This window comes from Chinchilla lanigera, unplaced genomic scaffold, assembly GCF_000276665.1.
Source record: "Chinchilla lanigera isolate Chin_1 unplaced genomic scaffold, ChiLan1.0 scaffold00055, whole genome shotgun sequence".
NCBI classification, from domain to species: Eukaryota; Metazoa; Chordata; class Mammalia; order Rodentia; family Chinchillidae; genus Chinchilla; species Chinchilla lanigera.
In genome coordinates, this window is record NW_004955456.1 from 7,927,603 (window position 1) to 7,948,700 (window position 21,098).

At 49.6% G+C, this 21,098-nt stretch overlaps 1 protein-coding gene across 5 annotated transcripts in view; it reads right to left on the reverse strand.

Moving 5' to 3' along the window:
* Positions 1–1,112: 1,112 nt before the first annotated feature.
* Ube2d4 (ubiquitin-conjugating enzyme E2D 4 (putative)) overlaps positions 1,113–21,098 on the reverse strand; it is a 23,441-nt gene continuing 3,455 nt past the window's right edge. Inside the window, exons 2-8 of one of the 5 annotated variants that reach the window (XR_262888.2) lie at positions 17,158–17,221; positions 14,413–14,444; positions 14,239–14,316; positions 12,349–12,433; positions 6,293–6,398; positions 3,441–3,534; positions 1,113–2,024 (exon numbers count right to left, since the gene is read on the reverse strand). Coding sequence is in view for 3 of the 5 variants with exons in the window: in XM_005396686.2 (XP_005396743.1) it covers positions 1,979–2,024; positions 3,441–3,534; positions 6,293–6,398; positions 14,239–14,316; positions 14,413–14,444; positions 17,158–17,221 (420 nt within the window). In the remaining 2 variants the exon portion in view is untranslated. Of the gene's footprint in view, positions 2,025–3,440; positions 3,535–6,292; positions 6,399–7,108; positions 7,317–12,348; positions 12,434–14,238; positions 14,317–14,412; positions 14,445–17,157; positions 17,222–21,098 lie in introns of those variants that run through there. The other 4 variants (XM_005396686.2, XR_001236338.1, XM_005396687.2 and 1 more) reach the window with 4 other exon arrangements.

A 21,098-nucleotide genomic window follows, 5' to 3' on the forward strand; every position in this document is an offset into this window, starting at 1 on the left:
CCAGTCTGAGGGGTCTGCCAGGTACAAAGCCTACTTGAAGCTTGCAATGAGCACATGGAAATTTATACTAGAGGTTCCAAAGGCCCGATTTTACTTTTTCCACTCTGTGTCTCCATCAGAAAGGACATGCTTGGGGGAATTTTGACTGATTTCAGAAAATCCGCGTTTTCTGAAGTTACAAGCTATATGCTTGAAAGAGCAGCCAATGGATACAGCTCCAACAGCAAGTTGGGCCTGGACTTCCCCCTGACCTGTGTCTAATGTGCATCAGTGCTCCCTTCCCACTCCATGAGTCATTATCTGCAAAGTGCTGTGTGTGCTGAGCGGAAGCACATGATCTCACACACTACATGGCGGCTGCTCTGCAGAGCCTGGCTAACAGCCCCTGGGAGGACGCCATAGTAAAAGCTCTCTCCCCGTGTATTAAGGCTTATCAGAGAGACAGAGAGACTGATTTAAAAGCAATTCTCCCCACAGTGACAAGGAACTAACAAAGGTCACAGGACCCCCAGAAAGCCTTATGGGGATTGCAGGTGGGAACCTCCACAAAACGTGTGGATCAGGCTCACTCTGCTTCACCCTTTGCCACAGTGGTGACGATGTAGGCAGTCTCAGAATGGCATCTCACTGGCAGTGTACTTGGCAATAAGGTCACAGCTACAACCAGGCAGTTTCTGGGGTGAGTAATCTCCTGTGGTCACCTTAACTGACCCCCAGTGCTGGATCTGTCCGTTTTTTTTTTTTTTTTCCCCATTTGCTTGTAAAGGCCATGCTTGGCCTTTTGGTTTCCTAGTTTTATGCCTCATCAAAGAATGACTCCCTGGGAATGGAATAGCTTATAACCAACCCAGGAAAAACTAAGTTGGATTTGACTTTAGAGATTTCAAGCCTTTCAACCTCCCTCCCTCTTTGGAGGCTTTGTTAGAAATATTCTCCTGCCTCTTCTGAGCTAACCTAATCTCAAATCTCTTAGCTCTACGGGCAAACCTGGAAATGTATTCCAGCAGAAAGCCAGGCAGGGAAGCCAGGCACTACTCTAACAAGGCTCTGAAGAACCTGCTAAGTCTATCTTCCAGTCTGCATGCAAGAAAAAAAGGATATTTAAATGCCAATTATCATTGAGTTATAAGGAAACCACATTTTTATTTACATTTGAAAGTCTTTCCCAGTATTTGTGTTCTCGTCTGCGAATGGCTTACACTTGGACTTTGTGTATGTTCCTGGCAGGAGGTGGTGGGGTTGGGGAACCCTCATCACATACAAAAGAATCTAAATCTTTCCTGGTTTCATAATTTCGCTCTTGCTTCTAAAACACACCGTCATCTTTCAGGGAGTGTTACGTGCTTTACATCCCGACATCTTCCCCTTCCTGCTTCTTGTTGTGAGGAGAGAAATGCACCATGTGGATCTGCAGAGGAAGACAGTGGAAGATGGCAGAAGCCACAGAATGAGGCTTCTGCTTTCCAGTGACACTGTCCCAATTCCCAGGAGCCTCCAGGATGTACTCAGACTCCTGAGGACATGGCTCTGTGGCAGACGAGATGTAAAGGAAGCCCGCTCTGCCCTGGATGCCCAGGACGACTCTGAGTTCTAAAGGCAAAGGGCAGGTGGTGAGGGGCCAGGCTGGGCTCCCACCTGGTGCCACAGTGAGCGGCGGCACTGTCCAAGGCTGACGGGGGAGGTGTGCAGGACCCTGTCCCCCAGACGGAACAGATGACATGAGCAGACGGACTGGTTTCAGTATAACCAGGAAGGCTGCAGATCATAACAATGGCTGCTGATTTGGCATCAAAGATGTGACTCTGTCAAAGCCACAATGGCTGAGAGTGGCACCAACATGCTGCAGCCAGAAAGAGGGGGCGGCCAAGGCGTGCGTGAAGAAGAGACGACGCTCCATGAGTGGTGCAGCCCACAGCTCAGCTTCACAGGCAGACATGGGCCTGGCAGGCGAGTCTGTCCCTCAAAACCTCCGAGGCACTTACATAGCATATTTCTGTGTCCACTCTTGTGCTAGCCTGTTGTACCTGGAAGAAAAAAGCAGAGGGAGTGACACCCTCACTTGAAATGGCCATGTCACTGCACTGGGGAGCAGCAAACATTGACTGATGTGGGCAAACGTGCTGCTCATCAGACATCCCGAAAACACTCTCCTTGGATCAGGAACGCTTTGGTCACGGCTGCAAGCGCCTTGCTCAGTGAGTCCTGTGGATCCTCTGTGACTACATGCTGTGGAAGACGTAATAATGCAACAAACCTCCACACTCTCCTGGCCTTCAATATGGTTGCAGTGAAGGAAGAAAGAGCGTCTCAAGGTTCAGCTTGGAATGTGCCAGGCTGTCCAGCACACACTCCAGTGCCACCTCTCTGTGGTCTGCCCTCCTGTGCATCACGAACAAACTGGGGAGGACACACGTGGCACAGGCCCAGCGCCCACTGAGGGCAGTGGCGGTGTGCATATAACCCTCACTAGTACTATGAAGACAGCTGGGGCCAGGGGACTGTAAATGAGACAAGTTTATAGAGAAGGCACTGAAAAAAATCACTGTTATGTCTAAGTAACTCATAACAAAAGTTAAAGTAAATACAATTTAAAATTAATCAAATAAAATTCATTTTAACTGTTACCAGGAAACTTCAATGACAGAAATAAGATCTCTAAAGGTCTCAAGAAAAAGTTAAGCTAGAAAAAACTACATTCCATTCTAATCTCTTCAAACACAAGTGATGACCTAAGACTCATGCCAGTCATTCCACACCGTCCCTAGTCCCTCCCTCTGGGACCCAGCCCTTCTCACAGGGCTGCTGCTCCTGCTGCCCAGCTCTGCCACACCCAGCCCCTTCTCCCTGGGCTGCCAACACCCAGAGAATGGCATGTGCTGACGTCCACTGTGTCTGCTCCCCCGGCTCCCCCGGCCTTGGCGCACGCGGACGTGCCGGAGAAGGGAGTCCAGGTTCTACGCTTCTGGCTCTGGAGACTGATGTTCAAACAGAGAGCGGGCAGTGCGAGTCTGCTGGACAGACAGCAGCACTGCTCCCGTGCAACCACGCCAGCAAACGGACCGTCAGTGTGCCCTTCTCACCGGTGTCAGCCTCACTCTAGGTCTGGCCAGGCAGACAACCCCTTATCTTACACCTTAAACCTGTGGGTTTAATCCAGAATTTTCTTTCGGATTCTTCTGAGTCCACTCTTGGCCACTGACTTTGCTGTCCTGAGGGCAGGGCTTATAGCAGTATTTTAGGGTTCAGCAGTGGCAGTTGGTGAGCCACCCAGGAGGGTGAACTGCTCTTATCCCTGCTCCCTCCTCCGAGTCAAAGGACATGTTAGTGAGCGCCAGGAGGCCAGGCCTGGACACACACTGGATGAGAGCGTGGCACGGGCAGGAAGGTGTCCTGCGAACCTGGGCGGTCATGGCACAAAGCAACCCAAAGAGTAGGCGTACTTCTCTCTGTCGGCCTTGTAGGTGTGAGCTATTTCTGGCACCAGAGGGTCATCAGGGTTGGGGTCGCAGAGCAGAGAGCAGATGGACAAGAGAACTGGGAAGAGAAGAAAGAGTTAGTCAGCTGTGGCCACGAGGTCACCCCTGAGTCTGGCAAACCTTTGCACACTTGTACTTTCTGTTCACCAGTCTGATGCTTCTGCTCACGTCATGAGCTTGCCTTGCCCACACACCGCTGGCGGGCTACACTGTGGACCTCATGGTGCGAGCGCAGCACACTGCTCCAGGGTGGCCCCAGCCCTCGTTGTTCCTCTCACTGAAGCCCGGGCAGTTCCAGCCTCTGCTGAGCCTGAGCCCGTCTGTGCCTAACGCCACACACTCTGGTCCCAGGCACCCTGCCTGCTGCTAAGACAGGAGCTCAGGCCATCCAAGTAACTTTTCAAAGTCACAAACGTGAAGCACCCGGGATGGGCGTAAAACAGATTTTGAAATGAGGCTGTGACCACAAGGCCAACACTCCCTCCTGCTCATGCTGGTCCCTGGGACATACGCTCAGTGTGGCTCTCGGAGGCCCTGGATGAAAGGAGTCACCCTCTGGGTTCGGTGAAGAGCAGAAGGAGCTGCTAGAATTATGGTTTCCACTCTCCCTGGACCCGCCATGACTCCAAACCGGCTTTCGTGAGTCCACTGAAGTCCTGAGCAGTTTTCCTACTGCTAAAGCTACAAATGGAAGGGGCAGGTCCCGTCTGCTTCAGAGACTTGATGTCCTGCTGTTCTGAGCTGAGAGGCCCCAGAAGGCTGCGGGCTCCCCTCAGTACCCCTAGACCCAGCTGTTTTCCTTCCTCCCACTTGAGGGCCCTCCCTGCACTGCACTTTCCTCTCCTGTTCTGGCCCTGCTCCTAAGGCTGTACTGGCCCTGGCTCCCCTGGCTTCACTGTACATAGCCCTGCGAGGCTGGCAGAGGGTGACACTGTCCCTGCTACACTTCGGGCCTCAGGCAGTGCAATGAGGTTCCAGTCAGAGGAGTGGTCTCGGCAGGACGCTGGGCTGTATCCAGATATGTCAGACATGGAGAACCCAAGGGGACAGAGCCACCTCCCTATCTGCTGCTGCAGCCCCTTTAGCCTTCCAAAGCCAGCCCTGCCAGCTGCCCAAGGTGCTCTGATGGCCTCTCCTGGCTGCCCAGGGCTCTGCCATCTGTACTGCCTCACAATCCACTGTTTCTTGGGTTGAAGTTTTTCACCATTCCACCACCTTCACCTGATAGGCTGAGGTGCTCGATATTCAGGATTCCAGCACGAACCGTTCATGCTAAGCCCGTCTTACTTCAGAAGGAGTATCTGCACTGCTTTTCTTTTTTCCTCTTTGTTAATATCTGCATTTCTGCATTCTGCTTCAGGCTGGTTTCTTCACTGTCATCCAGACATTGCGCCTGCACCAACTTCGAGGCACCTGGGGGCAGGCCCTGTGAGTCTCCTTTCAGGGATGACTCACAGTCTGTATGGGTTCTTTTTTTTTTTTTGTCTTTTTGAGACAGGGTCTCACTATGCAGTTCAGGCCGGTCTTGAGTTCATTAGCCCAGGCTGGCCTCGAACTTGCAATGATCCTCCTGCCTCAGCCTCCTGAGTGCTGGGATTACAGGTGTGCGCCACCATGCCTGGCTCTGTATTGGTTCTTGCCAGATGAATGGATAAAGGAAAGAACAGAGAAGGTACTATAATAATACTGCCATTCGTGGCAAGAAAGCTCTACCACTTCACAGAAAGAAAAGTCTTGAGGTTCACGACCACCATCTAGTTAGCTGTTGGGTGTTACACACCCAACTCTGAGGTCAGGGACAGCAGCGCAGTGGCTGCTGCCTGCAAACCACAGCAGTTTCTCTGCAGGTTACCCGCTTGCCTGACACGTCTAATATCTACTGCGCATGGCCAAGTCTGTGGCTGCGTCCCGCTGAGTTTGCCCAGGTTCTAGTTCCGACTTTTTTTCTTGGATCTGTGTGCCCTTCCCTCTCTGGGCCACAGTATGCCCAGGTACAGGCTGGGGAAAGTGGGCTATAGGATTTCCAAGGGCTCTGCAGTGTAGTTCTGATGCCACCTGACAGCTGTGGTGTTCTGTCCCTCAGGGATCATGTGTCCTATAAGAGCCCCAGCACAGCATCAACTCCCCTCTGAAAACACTGCCTTATGGTCCTTCTTCACAAAGGGGTAGGGTGGAGGAGTCAGAGACACAGTTCCCTACCTTAAATAGACACCATGTGTACTCCATCTTCCCTACTGCCCAAACCCTGAGCTCTTTTGGTTGTATATTTTATGCCAAATAAAAATAAATTTTAAAATAAATAAATAAATTTTTGTCCTTTGCTAAAAAACAATTATTTTTGCCTTATTCATTGTACACAGGGCTTTTTGCACTGAGCCACACATCTCTAGTTCTGTTTTTAGTTATTTTTTATTTTGAGACAGTGTCTCAGTAAGTTATTATATTGCCCATCTGGAATTGAATTCTGGATCCTCCTGCCTCAGCCTTCCAGAGTGCTAGGATTACAAGCACACCTGGCTATCCTTCTGCTATTAAGATAAGGAGTATAAGTACAGTACTTGCTCTTTGTACCCATGTTTTGTACCCAAGTGGCAGAGCCCTGAGCACCCCACAGTGGCTGGCTGCTGAGGACCTCAAGGGTGCAGGGCATAGGGCTCCAAGGATGCTATGTCCTCCCGGTGTGGGCACACTGAGTGGACACAGGGCTGGGCGGGCTGTAGGACCTTAGAAAGCCTCCTGAGTCCCTGCGTCCACCCAGTCAGCAAGGAGGTAAAAACATGAGAGACGACATATGGAGCACTCGCCAGGGTCTCTACCTTTGGACACCGTCAGTGCTGGAGACCACTGTGATCGCAGGATGTCCAGGCAGATGCTGCCATTGCTGTTGATATTGGGGTGATAGATTTTGGTTGTGAAAGCAACCTGCAGAGACAAAAGATCTGAGTCAGACAAGCCACGGAAATGTCTGAAAAAACAACCAGGTAAAGGTGAAGCAGTTACTGCTGGGCTGTACCAGGTGCCCCACGCTCCAACCCTCAAAGTCCCAGTGGTGCCAATGTTCCCGCAACCCAATAGGACACCAGCAGGGCAACCCCGGAAGTCTCCTGACCAGTTCCTGTTACAGCCTCATTCTGAACACTGGAGGGATTGATACCATCTCCCTCAGAGCACACTGTGTAGCAAGGAGGCTGGGAGAAAGAACTCAGAAGCCTAGGTGTGTGCAGGAAAATGATGATTCTAACTAAGGGTGTGATCAGGAAATAAGAGTCACCACAGGAAACAACCAGGTGAAATTCACTCCTCATCTTGTTTAACTACTCATTTTTGCCTAGCTGGCTTAGACCAAACTTGCTATTTCAGCCATCATCGGTCTTGGCTGGACTCAAAAGCACAGCTGTTCAGCTCACATAAGCCCATCAGTGGCAGATGAGCCCAAGCCACGGACTCTGCTCTCACCTTTGTGTGTGTGGTGCTGGGTACTGAACCCAGCACCTCACACATGACAGATAGGAACTAGCACTCTTCCTTCAACCTTTATGAGACACCCCTTTCCAGGATTTAGCCCTTGATTGCCCTGTATATTTCAAATACACAGGAATACCATCTGTAGCAAAAGCCATGAAACAACTCACTGTTTCCCAAGAGAGTACTGGCAAAATTAGTGTTTCATATACACAACTGTTTAAAAAGAACACGGTGAATCATCATGTGCAATGAGGGAGCGATTTCCAAGATGTACTGCTGATGGGAAACCAAGACACAGTTCTGTGGTAAAGCGGGTTTCTTTCAATGGAGAAACGAGGGCGCACACACAGGTGCGTGGACAGGAGCAGATGACGCCTGGAATAGAAATAAGCAGCACGAGACTCAGTGCCTCAAGGACAGAGGTCCTATGTTCAATGCACTCTCCCACCATTCGCCTCTTTTTAACCACAGCCAAAAATCACTTCTTGAGATGACCTCCCTGGAGCTCACAGTCCTTGCTTTAAACAGGGATGTGATAGACCAGAAGTGGTGGTGCACATCTGAAGTTCTAGCTATCTGGGAGGCTGAGGTGGGAGGATCACTTGGCCCTAGGAGTTCAAGACCAGCCTGGGCAACAGTGAGACTGAAGAACAAAAATGAGCCAGTTGCAATGGAGCATGCCTGGAATTCCACCTACTTGAGAGGCTGAGGCAAGAGGATCACAAGTTTGAGCCTAGCTTGGGCAACTTGGCAATTATTGAGACTCTATCTCAAAATAAAAAACAAAAGAAGGGGTGGTGGTGTAGCTCAGTGAGAAGGCTATACCACAAAAACAAAATACAGAGCCAGGGATATAGGTCAGTGGCACAAGTACCTGCCTGGCAAGCACAAGGTCTTTAGTTCAGTTCCACAACCCTCCCCTCCAAAATCAAAACAAAATTCCCAGAGGAAAAAAAAAAGAGGTGTGATGGGACTCCCAGCACTGGCATGGGACTGTGGAATCAGGCACCTGATGATATGTGGCTCTTCCTGCCTGGAGTGAGAGCAGGCTCAGCTGTACCCACACCCACTGGCAAGCCACACGCTGGCAGGGAGCAGCCCGCCACCTTCCCTGCCCCGAGCACTCAGCACCGTTTCCTCACCAGGAGGAGGGCACATGGGCCTTTTATGCTGTTAGCTGTCATTTTCTGCATACTTAGTATAATTCATAATATTGTATTTTTTTGAGTGCTGGGCACTGAACCCAGGGATTCACCTACACTAAGTAAATTTTCTATGTGGAGCTATATCTCTGCCTCCTTAGGCAGTTTGTTGCTGTTTTGTCTTGTTTTCTTGGTCTTTTTGAGTCTCGCTATGCAGTTCATTCAGGGTGGCCTTGAACTCACAATGACCCTCCTGCCTCAGCCTCCCGAGTGCTCCCTAAGGCAGTTTTTAAAACAAAACTCATTTTAGAATATGAAGTTATGAGGACTGTACATATATGAGCTTGAATATCTTTCACCATATGATTTTTCCCAGGAAGAATCAAACCTCAAAAGGGTCTTATGACAGTAAGCATCTGCCTAGACATCTCCTATAAAGATCATGCAGTCCTTCTGGTAGCACTGGTACATGCCCATAATCCCAGCTACTTGGGAGGCCAAGGATCACAGGTTGGTTATTTGTTTTGCTTTCTTTTTTTGTTTTGTTTTGTTTTGCTTTGCTTTTTTTAATTTGTTTTTTGAAACAGGTTCTCATGATGTAATTCAGTCTGGCCTTGAAGTCACTACATAGCCCACACTGGCCTCAAACTTGTGGGAATCATTCTGCCTCAGCCTCCTAATGCAGGATGATCACAAGCTTGAGTCCAGCCTGGACAACTCAGTAAGAATATGTCTTAAAACAAAATATAAAAAGGGGTGGGGATATAGCTCAGTAGTGGTAGTCCTGGGGTTCAATATGCTGCACTGCAGACAAACAAACAAAAAAACCCAAATTTATCATGCGGTCTTGCCAGAATCTTCCTTGAATCGAAAGCTGAATTTATTCCTCTGTAGAAGGAGATTTTAAAAAGACACAAACACTTTATTTTCTTGTGAAAGTGACACTCATCTTTCAGCTCACGTTTTTCCTGGTTAAAATAATCCCAACTCATAGAGCTTACTTCTCAGTCCTTAATAACAGTTAATATTTTCACTTTGTCCTTGGGCTAATGGAGGTGATAAACTGGGGAAATGCTGCCTTAAAGACACCGCACCATCCCTTCCTGGGGAAAGGGGAGTGGAGGACGGATCAGAGAAGCCTTTTCAACCAAGACCCCTGCCAACGGTAGTTTGCATCCCAATCCAGTAGAGAGACTTACTTACTTACTTACTTTTCTTTCTTTTTTCTTTCTTTCTTTCTTTCTTTCTTTCTTTCTTTCTTTCTTTCTTTCTTTCTTTCTTTCTTTCTTTCTTTCTTTCCTTTCCTTTCCTTTCCTTTCTTTCCTTTCTTTCCTCCTTCCTTCCTTTCTCTCTCTCTGTCTCTCTGTCTCTCTGTCTCTCTGTCTCTTTCTTTCTTTCTTTCCTTCTTTAGTTTTTGTCTTTTTGAGACAGGGTCTCTCTATGTAGCCCAGGCCGGCCTCAAACACAACGATCCTCCTGCCTTGGCCTCCCAAGTGCGGGTATTACAGGCGTGCGCCACCAACGCCTGGCTAGTGGAGCGGCTTTAGCACCTGTCACCTCTCTGCCCAGCATCCCCCACTCCCTTGTCAGAAGCTGGAAAAAGTCTCTAGAATTATGAACATGTTTAATTTCTATCTAAAGCACTCAAGGCCAGGTAGCCTCTGTGGTAACATCTGCACAGTGCTGCCACCAGTGATTCCAGAAGAGGCTTCTTCACACTGGCTCAGACCAAGTGGGAAACAGAGGCTAAGGTCACCCATTGAGCCACCGAGGCCCGCACATGTGGTAAGGCTCAGCAACATCACACCCAACTGCAGCACTTGGACGCCTACTGGATGAGTCTGACCAAAATGCATAACCATAGTCTGAGAAAACATGACACAGACCCATAGAGAGGGACAGCTGGTAGCATGATCGTAACACTCCTTAAAAGCATCACCACCATGAAAGACCATGGAAAAAGGAAACACGTTACAGACTGCGGTTATGGGGAGGACTGGACAATAACTGAGCACTGTGTCCTGGAGCACAAAAAGGACACTGGCGGAAGCCGTTAACGTCTGATCAAGGTTTCAGTTAGTCACAGAACCATGACCAGCATTCACTTCCTTAGTTTTGATCATGGCAGTATAGAAAGGTAAGACATCGATACCAGGGAAAAGTAGGTAAGAAATGTATGGCAACTCTTATTTTTTAATGGAGGGAGGTCCTGGGGTTGAGCTCAAGGCTTCCCACATACTAAGCAGATGTCTGTCACTGAGCTACACCCCTAACCCTTGCAATTTTTTTCTAAATCTAAAATAAATTCAACAGCCAGGTGTGGTGGCGCACACCTGTAATCCCAGCACTTGGGAGGCTGAGGCAGGAGGAGGATCACTGTGAGTTCAAGACCAGCCTGGGCTACAAAGTGAGCTCAAGGCCAGCCTGAACTGCATAGCGAGACCCTGTCTCAAAAAGACAAAAAAAAAAATTAATTCAGGGGCTGGGGATTTAGCTCAGCAGCACAGCGCCTGCCTGGCAAGTGCAAGGTCATGAGTTCAATTCCCGGTACCGAAAAAAGACAAAAACAAAACAAAACAAAAAAAACTTCAAAGTAAGTTTTGTTTTGTTTTTAAAGGCTGACACATCTGGGTCTGAGTCCAACTATGGTCTATGAACCATGCCATCTTATGAAAACAACATATCCTCTCTAGGCTTCAGTTTCCTTATTCACAAAATTCCTTATTCCCAGAATTGTTATTTTTGTTCTTTCCTGTTTCTTTTATTTTTTATTTTGAGACAGGGTCTCTCTAAGTTGCCCAGGAGGGACCTGAATTTGCAATCGCCTTCCTTAGCCTCCTGAGTGCTGGCATTATGGGCATGTGCCACTGTCCCTGGCTCCAAACTGGGTTGGTTTTTTTTTTTTTTTTTTTTTTTTTTTTGAGATAGGGTCTGGCTATGTAGTTCAGGCTGGCCTTGAACTCACTTTGTAGTCCAGGCTGGTCTCAAACTTGCAATGATCCTCCTGCCTCAGCCTCCCGAGTGCTGGGATTATAGGCATGCACCACCATGCCCAGCTTTTATTCTCGTTTTTAAAATGAAATACCAGCTGGACATGGTGGTGCATGCCTGTAGTCCCAGCACTTGGGAGGCTGAGGCAGGAGGATTGCTGCATGTTGGAGGCCAACTTGGGTTACAAAGTGAGCTGGAGGTCAGCCTGAACTGCATAGCAAGACCTTATCTCAAAAAGACAAAAAAGGGCTGGGGATATAGCTCAGTGGCACACCACCTGCCTGGCAAGCACAAGGTCCTGAGTTTGATTCCCAGTGCAAACAAAAAGAAAGAGAAAGAGAAAATAAAAATATATATTGGTGTATGCAGAAAAAAATCTAGAGGTATGTGTATGTAGCTGTGGTTCCTCTGGGTCTGCAGCAGATTCGCTTCCATCTGCACCCTAGTTCTCTAATTTAAAAATAATGAACTTTTAACCAGTTTTGCAATCAGAAAAAAAAAAAGCTGTTCAAGTGATATGAATTGTGCACACATCATGTGTGACCACAGCTGATAGGCAGCCGGTCCTGCTGGCTCAGGGTCAATGCCTCAGAGTCCGCCTCCTCTTCCTGCCCCCCACACAGGCTATGCTGGGGCCCCGGCCCAGCTGCTTCTCACACAGTGGGTGGGGGATCCTGTCAGCCCCCCAGGAGGAGCCCACACAGACCCTGCTCCTTGTACCTACCCTCTGGCTTCCGCGCCCTGGTGCTGCGGGGACATACAGGCACCCAGCTGGCCCTGAGCAGCACCCTGCACCAGCATGATTGGGCCACCCAGCTCCCGTCTGTGCCTGAGCCGCCTCTCAGCCTGACTCCCTCGTCTGCTACGCATCCTGGTGCCCCACAGGACAGTGCACCTCAAGAGGGCAGGCTCTGTCCTGCTTGTGCAGCACAGCAAGCATGGGCAGCCCTGGAGCACCGCGTCTAGCAGCAAGATAAGCTGCAGATGGAACATGACAGCCCCACTCCCAGTGTGCAAGGCAGGATGTCCAGGCCACACCTAGGGCCTCTCCCTCCTGTTAGTGGCCCTGTGCTCGGCTCCACCGAGCGAGCCAGGTGTGTGCGAAGGCAGAGGATGCCGACTTCTCCCTCACTTTTGCTTTGCAGTGCTGAGGGTTGAGGGCAGACATTCTGCATGTGAGCCAAGTGCCTACTACTGAGCTCAACCATAACTGCTACCATTTTAACCTAATACAGAAAACTGATCTGTCAGGGCCCTAAGCCAGAGGACTGTACCTGTGCATCTTCCGTCCCGGGCACCACAGGGTACTGAGCAGCATGCGTGGCCATCCCTCATGAGGTCCTGCAGCACCACCACTCCCTAGTTTTGACAACCCAAGGTATCCCAGGATGTTGTCAAATGTCTCTAGGGCAGAAGCAAAACCACCCCGACCCAGAACCCCATCCTAGACAATAAGTAAGGGATTGACAAGAAGAAAACCAGGGCCTGCAGACCTGACTGGCTCACCCCAGTCACAAGGAGCACTGCAGGGATCCAGATGGACCTGCCTGCAGCCACCCTGGGTTGGATCTACAGAGACTGTCCCTGTGTAATCCAGACCCTGGGGTATCTACTTTCCTGTTTCCCAGCATATTAAATAAATACTAAACAAAACGGAAGAGCTACTGTGTCCGTGAGCAACAAAATGCCCAACACAAATAACTTAGAAGGAAGATTGATTGATTTGTAGAACTGGGGACTGAACCTAGGCTCTTTCCACTGAGCTATAGCCTCATCCCTTTTTTTTTTTTTTTTTTTGAGACAGGGTCTTGCTATGTGGTCTTGAACTCACTATGTAGCCCAGGCTGGCCTTGAACTCCTTGATCCTCCTGCCTCAGCCTCCCAAGTGCTGGGATTACAACCTTAGCCCTTTTTATTTGAAGACAGGGTTTTGGCTAAGTTGCTGAATGGTCAAGGCTGGGCTTGAACTTGTGACCCTGCTGTCTCAGCCTCCCAGCATGCTGGGATGACAGGTGTGCCCCACCACGCCCTGCAGGAAAGAGTTACTTGGCTCACAGTCTGAAAGGGTTCAGTCCATCTTCAGATGGCTGCACGGCTTTTTACACCTGTGGGGCATCAGAAGCATGATGGTGGGAGGGTGTGGCAGAGGAAAGCTGCTGTTTCCCGGCAGCCACGGGGCAGAGAGAGGGAGCAAGAGAGCCAAAGAAGAGGAGCTGGGGACAAGATGTGTCCCTCATGTCTTACCGTAGTGAGCCACCTCCTCCAGTGAGGCCCACATCCTAAAATTCCCACCTTCTCCCAGTAAGCGATACCAGCTGAGGACCAAGCTTTCAACACACCCGGACCAACCACAATAGCAGTGGGGGCTTTACAACTGGACCTGACCCCCTTAGCACCAGCAGTGTGCCTGGCATCTTCACTATTAGCGTGAGTAAGGCAGGAACACTTGGGCGTGGATAAAAGCCACTTTCTGACCACTTCTGAGCCCCTCCCTCTGACCCAGCTGCTGGGGATCCCCTGGTTTTCCTGCCACCCTGACCACACTTGCCTGAGCCCCAGGAAGGATGCACTCTGTACTCCCAGAGGTGTCTGCCTCTCTTCAGCCTCTTTACGCCTTTCACCTACGGTTTTCAGTTCTTTTACAACAGATTTTCTTGGAACAATTTTTTTGATTGTATCCTTCAAATGGTGACTTCTTCCTTTAGGAAGGAGCCTGCTCCCTTACTCACAACAGGGATCAATTCTAAAAACCTAGGGTTTAAAGTCCTGGGAAGCTGATCATGGTGGCACTACCTGTAACCCTAATCCCAGCTACTTGGGAAGCTGAGGCAGGAGGATTTCAAGTTTGAGGTCATCTTGGGAGACCCTGTCTCAAAATAAAAAGTAGATAGGGCCAGGGATGTAGTCCAGGGGCAGGGTGGTTGTCTAGTATGTGTGAACCCTGAGTTCAATCTCCAATATTACCCAAAAGAAAACAAACAACCCCCCCAAAAAAAAACCCAAACAACAACAGTAACAAAAAACCAAAAGCACAAAAGTCCCAGGGGGCTATTACCAGAGTCTAGAAGACAGGCCCTTAGGGAAAGGCCCACACAGAGCCCTCTTTACCTGTGACCAGACAAGGTCCTGTTGTCCAAGTATCAGGGGAGCTAGGAGAGCCTCACCTTTGGGGGCTTGAAGGGGTAATCCGTAGGAAAGTGGATGGTCAGGAAGAAAACGCCTCCTTGGTAAGGGCTGTCGTTCTGTAAGGTGAGACATGGGAAGAGATTAAGGCTCACGCTAAGCGTGAGGTACAGGAAGTCAGATGAGCTGTGCGAGCGCTCAGGAGCACTACCTACCGGGCCCATGATGGTGGCCTGCCAGTGGAACACTGCAAGACAAAAGAGACACGGGTACGTGAGAGACCCCATGGAACGTGCCTACGTGCCACACAGTTTAGAGCACAGTGTCCACAGACCGCCTCACTTCTGACACCAGCTGTATGTCGGAGGTTCCAACACCACATTCTCCAGGACTCTAGAGTTCCCTGGAGGCTGCTGTGCTCACCGTTACAGTTCATGACGGGGAACCGAGCACCCTCGGAGGGTTCTGTCTCCCACCCAGCAATGTGGCATGCGGCTGAAGAAAGACAAAGACAGATCTGTAGTTTTAAGGGCCTCTTCGTGGAACAAAGGACCAAGACTCAGAGTGGCTATGGCTTTTACTGTTTGCATCACTGGCAAGGAAGTAGGGTAAAGGTTGTGACTGAGGGCTCAGGAATAATGGCTTCTACAGGCATGGCTTGTAAAGAAGGGACAAAGCACTCCTGTGCCAGGCACTGAGGCTCCCCAGTTAGATAATGGCTTAACAAATAACTTGATGTTTGAAAAGCTAGCACCTTTACTGCTGGGAAGGTATATTTTATTTTGAGTCTCATGGCCTCAGCAAAGATTTATCTTATGTCTTAGTCCTGGAACTTCACAGGGTCTCGCTCAAGCCTCCATTCCAACCAGGGCGGATGGGTAATTCTGGCCCAGACGCTGTCATTTTACTGCAATGAGACCTGTTGGTGGCTTGGCCAAACTTGGTTATATTCTTTTTAGCCAATTAAGGGAACATTTACCTCTACACAGACAGCTCTGCACATACAGGTGAGCAGAGAAAAGATGAGGGCTAAACAGAATGGGGGCAAGGGGCTTCATTCCTCAGGGCAAGGTGGCTTGGTGGTACCCCACAACCAGGAAACAGAAAATGCCGCCATCAGGAGGGGGCTGGATGCAGAGCTTGTGTTCCTCTCTGTGAGGTCAGGACCTGCTTCCTCTCTCAGCATCCAAGTGGGACAACACACAGGTGCTACCCAGCAGGGATGTTCATCTGAGCTTCCACACTCGGTGCCTTTATTGGGGTTCCTTTGGAAGTGCTGAGCCAGGCGTGTTGGTGAATGCCCATAATCCCAGCACTTAAGAGGATGAGGCAGGAGGGTTACAGGTTTGAGGCCAGCTTAGACTACACAGCTCAAGGCTAGTCTGAACTACATAGCAAAACCCTATCTCAAAAAACAAAAAACAAAAAACAAAAACCAGGAGTGTTTTTGGTAATATTTTGGAATAGGAGCCCATGGCAAAGTGAGTAGGTAACGGAAGCGGACCCTTCTTGGGGAGCAGGTTGGGATTCTCTGGCCTCCTTCAGATTAATGCTGAGCTGCTGGGTGCTGAGCAGGGCTGGAGGGCGGGCAGGAGAGAACAGGGTGAATGACTCCACGGCCTGTGGCACTAATGGGGCGGCACTCAAGGAACAGGTGCCTGGAGGGCATGGCGTTAGTCACCTGAACATACTCTGTACACACAGCTCAGTCATTTCTGTGCTGTTCCAAAAATGATTCCAACTTCCACAAAAAGCCGAGAGAGCCTCCATTTTCAGTAGCTCCATCTGCCCACCTTGGCTCCTCCCAGGACACGCCATACACGTGGGCTATCACCCCTTTCCTTCACTAGCACGTGATACGCATTTACACCTCCAAGTGTGTCATACAGTCACATTACGGGCATGTACAATGCTGCATACAGCACCACTGTTTGTGTGCTGTCTTTCATCGTGTGTGTGTGTGTGTGTGCGTGCGTGCGTGGGTGCGTGCACGCGTGTCTGCGCAGGCTGGGGATGGAACCCAGGCCATTTCCAAAGCTTTGCCACGCCCCCCCCAGCCTATGAAACAGTAACTTCCCAAGCCTCTGGTGACCCCTCATCTACTTTCTGGCTCTATGAATTCTCCTCATCTACATATTTTTTGAGCAGAATTGTATAGTGTTTGTAATTTCCTAGCTTATTTCACTCACTTTAGCATGGTTTCAAGGTTCATCTGGGCTACAGTGTGTGTCAGGACCACACTTTTATCCATTTGTCTGCCGCAGCTCTTGGGTTGTCCGAGTTCTGTTCCAGTTTGTTTTCAACTCTTTGGTGTGTGTAGGGCACCCCCTCCCCGCATGGTTTTCCAGCAGCTGCAGCCTCACAATACAGCAGCTGTCCCGGAGCCCGGGCAGCCCACGAGTGAGGGGAGTCAGCTAAGCAGGGTAAGGCTCAGCCTCCGGCCTGCAGGCTATGAAGCAGGCAGAGGGCTGCCCCGGCCACTTCTCCCTCTAACTGACTTGCAGCGGGATCCTCCCCAGGAAGGGCAGTACTTGTTCTTTCTTCCCAATCTGTGCTTCCCCAGGGGGATGTGAGGAAGCAGCCACAGGCAGCTCTTCCCCAGGCAGAGACATCAGCTGCTGCTCTTCGCTCAGCTCCCAGGTGCAGTACTCCATAACCAGCTGCACGATGGCATCTACAGCAGCGCCCCAAGCCTGGCTGGGGTGGGGGCACTTTCCTGACGCTCACACAAGCTGGGTCCAGCCGGCTTTCTCAGGAATGGGTGTGGGAGTGGTAATTTCTGGTGGCACAGGTTCCACTCTGAGTGTAACCTCAGCAGCTGAGGGAAACTCACACCTCCAGTGGAAAAGCTGTGTATGAGCAAGTGAACGGAAAACTGGTTTTCTTAGAAACTGCTTGGTAGATAAATCTGAGAACTTTCATTGCAAGGCTCCTAAATCAGAAGCCCTCAGAATACTTACAGTCATCACCCACAGGTCCTGCGGAGCACTGGGCGGGAGGATCCCGCTGCAAGTCGGTCAATTCCTAGAACACAAGATGGCAGGTCAGGCAGGGGTGCGGCTGGGGTGCCAGTCTGCACCTCAGCCCCTTGCCACAGTGAGGTTCTTGTGGAAGGCCTCAGGAGACAGCAGAAACAAGGCCAGTGCGAGTCTACTCATGGCTGTGAAGATGCCAGTGAAGCAGGTATTATGCTTTCCATTCTATTAAGTAGGACACTGAAATGTAGAGGCGAGGTCACCTATCCCCTGTTACAGAGCAGGGTCACAGGGAGACGTGCCTCACCCCCAAGCCTGGTTGCCAACCGGCTCAGGGCAAAGACCATTCTCCCATGAACTTAGGAGAAAAGGCCTCCAGGAGGAGGGCAGCGGCCAGCCCTGGCTCTGAGCTAAGGAATGAATGCCTGGAAGCACTTGGCCCAGTGACAGTGCTCAGTTAGAGGCTGGAATCTGGTACTTCTCTCTCTTCCCTGCTGCCCCTTCACCCGCCACGGGATGTCTGGCACGTCCTAGGTGCTGAGTGTGGAGACTTCAGGCACACAACCCAAGGCTCACACTGCCATCAGCGCACTGGTGGGGATCAGGAATTACACCACAACTGAATTCCCTTTACGGGGCACCAATTCTGCCCCAAATCCCTAAAAGGGACCCTGGCCTGGCATGAGGCTCAAGGCCCAAGGCCCAAGATTTGGGACAGTGACTCTCAAACATCACTTTGCATGTTTGAGAATGTTTCCTAATACTGCATATTCTTCCCTGGTTCCAGACCCCGGTAAACTTCCTGGGGTTTCCAGAGAGGTTTTAAAGCCAAGGAAGGAGGCACAAATAATGGTGCATTCTGTGTCACAGGACGCTCCGAACATGGCAAAGCCAGGACCCAGTAGCTGCACAACACTCAGAGCTGGCTGACGACACCCCTCCTTACCTGACCCAAGCCTAACACTCCTATCCACAAAGGCCCTCTGGTACCTACCACACATGGGCATGTGTGCAGCATGTTCATCACTCGCACAACCCCCAGTCTCTGGCCACATATCCTAATTCCCTCTAAATTTACTGTTTTGAGATAGGATCTTGGTATGTAGTCCAGGCTGGCCTTGAACTCACCATGTAACCCAGGCTGGCCTTGAACTCGCAGCAAGCCTGCCTCAGCCCCCAGAGTGCTGGAATTACACCATGCATGCCACCATGCCCAGCTCACTTCCCTCTAATTAGCATGACAAGAGTATTACTACCACAGAGGCTGGCAAACACTATAAATCAGGCCATTTTATCCAAGAGTTACTCTCATCTCTTCTCTTGTATTGGGAACTGAACCCAGGGCCTTGGGCATACTAGGCAAGTCTTCTAGTGCTGAGCTACATTCCCAGGCCTTTTAAATTTTTTTTCATTTTGACAGAGTCTTGGTATGTTGACCAGGCTAGTCTCAAATTTGTGATCCTCCTCCTTCAGCTTCCTGAGCAGCTGGGATGGGACGCACCACTACACTCAGCTGCCTCAGAGTTGACTTCTAAACATCACCCACCAGTGCACAATGGTCAGCTCTCAGCTAGTGCCTAACAGATCTGAGCATTTCCTCATGTGTAAAGTGGACTGTGCTTGGTAAGCGCTCAGTAAGCAGCATCACTAGTTGTCACAGAAGAGAACCTGGGGAATGACAGAGGTTGTGCAAGGGGACCAGAGCACACACTTCGAAGTGTAGGAGCTTCAGACCTTCCCGATTACACCCTGTGCTGTGCCTCTCAGCGCCTCCGCCATCACTCTGCAGGGGAGTGTTTACATCCCTGCGATACTGCATGAGCGAGGGATCTTAGTTGGACTGTCAAGGCAAATGCTGCAGAGACCAAATAAACCCTGAGGGGCAGGGAAGGCCAGCAGTGCAGGCCAGCTCCTCTCCAGCTCACAAGGGTTTTGCCACACTTGCATGCTTTTGCACGCAATATACCAAGAATCCATGTCCTTCTTTTAGGGGTCTGATAAATAGTTCCTAGGACTTACTGATTCCTGGAAGGCCAGAAGTGGGTCCCTATTGATTCCTAAAAGGCTCCAACCAGCACCCAGGAGTTTAGAATATGTCTTAATTGGTTTCCTGTTGCCGGGACACAATACTTGATAACACAACTTAAAGAATGAGAGGCTTACTTTGGCTCTGTTATGGTTTATGTCTGCGTGTCCCCCCCAAAGCCTCATGTGGCCATGGGGCAGGCTTTTAGAGTTTGATTATGGGTGTGAGAGCTGCACCCGCCCTGGGGTGGATAGTTTGCATATGTAAGAGAGAGGAAAAGAGTGCTTGAGGCCATTCCTCCCCGCTTCCTTGCTGGTGTGTGCTTGTTGCTTTTGCTGTGTTCGGACGCCATGAGCTGTAGCTCTCTGCCATGTGCCGTAGCTCTCTGCCATGTGCCAGTCTGCCTTGTAATCTGCCAAGTATGGACTAAAAGCTCCACAAACTGTAAGCGAAATAAACCTTTCCTTCCTTCATTTTGGGAGTCAGGTATTTTGTCCCAGCAACAAGAGAAAAGTAACCAAGACAGGCTAATATTTTACAGGTTTCAGTTTTGCACGGTTGGCTGGCTCTAAGCAGAAGTGGCATAGTGGAAGAGTCTGGCAAAGGAAAGCTGCTCACTTTATGACAGCAAGGAAGCAGAGAACATAGAGAGGGGCGGAGAGGTAGTAAACCCTCTGTGGACAGCCCCTACACCTCTTCTGGCCAGGCCCCACCTCCTGACAGCTCATGTAGCTATAAGCTCATCAGCAAGGCTAATCCACCAATGGGTATAGCACCCCATGATCCAATCAGCTCCCCAAAGCATCACCTACGAGTGCATGAGGCTTTGGTAGGACATCTAGATATAAACCATAACAGAATGCTACCTGGCATTGTAAGGAAGAATGGTGTATCTTGGAAGAAACGAGTCAACTCACACACCATACTGTTGTGCCTAATCGTCCTGAAGCCTCAGGTCAGAGTCTCAGCTCCAGCACTGGGAAAACCACTTTCACCCCTTCAGGTCTCAGTGTAACTAGCTGTAAAGCTGTAATTACAACTGCCTGCCAGGCTAGGCATGGTGGCGCACGCCTGCAATCTCAGCACTCCGGAGGCTGAGGCAGGAGGATCGTCATGAATTCTAGACCAGCCTGGGCTACAAAGTGAGCTCAAGGCCTGAGCTGCATATCAAGACCCTGTCTCAAAAAGACAAAAAACAAAACAAAACAAAAAAAGAACTGCCTGCCAATTTGCTAGCACTACTATGTGGCAATTAAATGTGTGTAATGCACAAAAGGGCACCCAGTAAAGATCAAAGACAACAGTGTAGAGTCTATGACCAGGAGCATTACAAAAAGAGGAGGATATATATACATATGGGAACTGGACACCTGGAGCTGGGGACAACAGTGTGGGAGACTTCCCTGCATACTCTTTTGTACCTTCTGACTTATGAACCCTGGGGACCTATTACTTAAATATATATTTTATGAATTATAAATGACAATGCAGGTGAAGGTTGTATAATAATCACTGCTACAAAGAACAAGTGGTGATAAAAGTGGAGTCCCAAAAAGGGAAAGAAGGTTAAAAAATTAAGTATTACTGGGGAAAAGGTAAGCAAATGATGGGACATAGTCAATTCTTTTACTGTGTTTTATCAAATGAAAGACATCATCCAGTGTAGGACACAATTTTATGTACAACTAAGAAAGAAAATATGTTGGCAATTAAACTAACATCAATGCTTTCTTTAAACCTAAATTTTAAATTTGTCCTCGCTGAAAGAACTCTTTTAGGCTCATTTGGACATACTTGGTTTTTTCTTTTTTGTTTTAAATCAAGAATCACTGGTATGCTCTGTGTGGTGGCACATGCCTGTAATTCCAGCACTCGAGAGGCTGAGGCAGGAGGATCATTG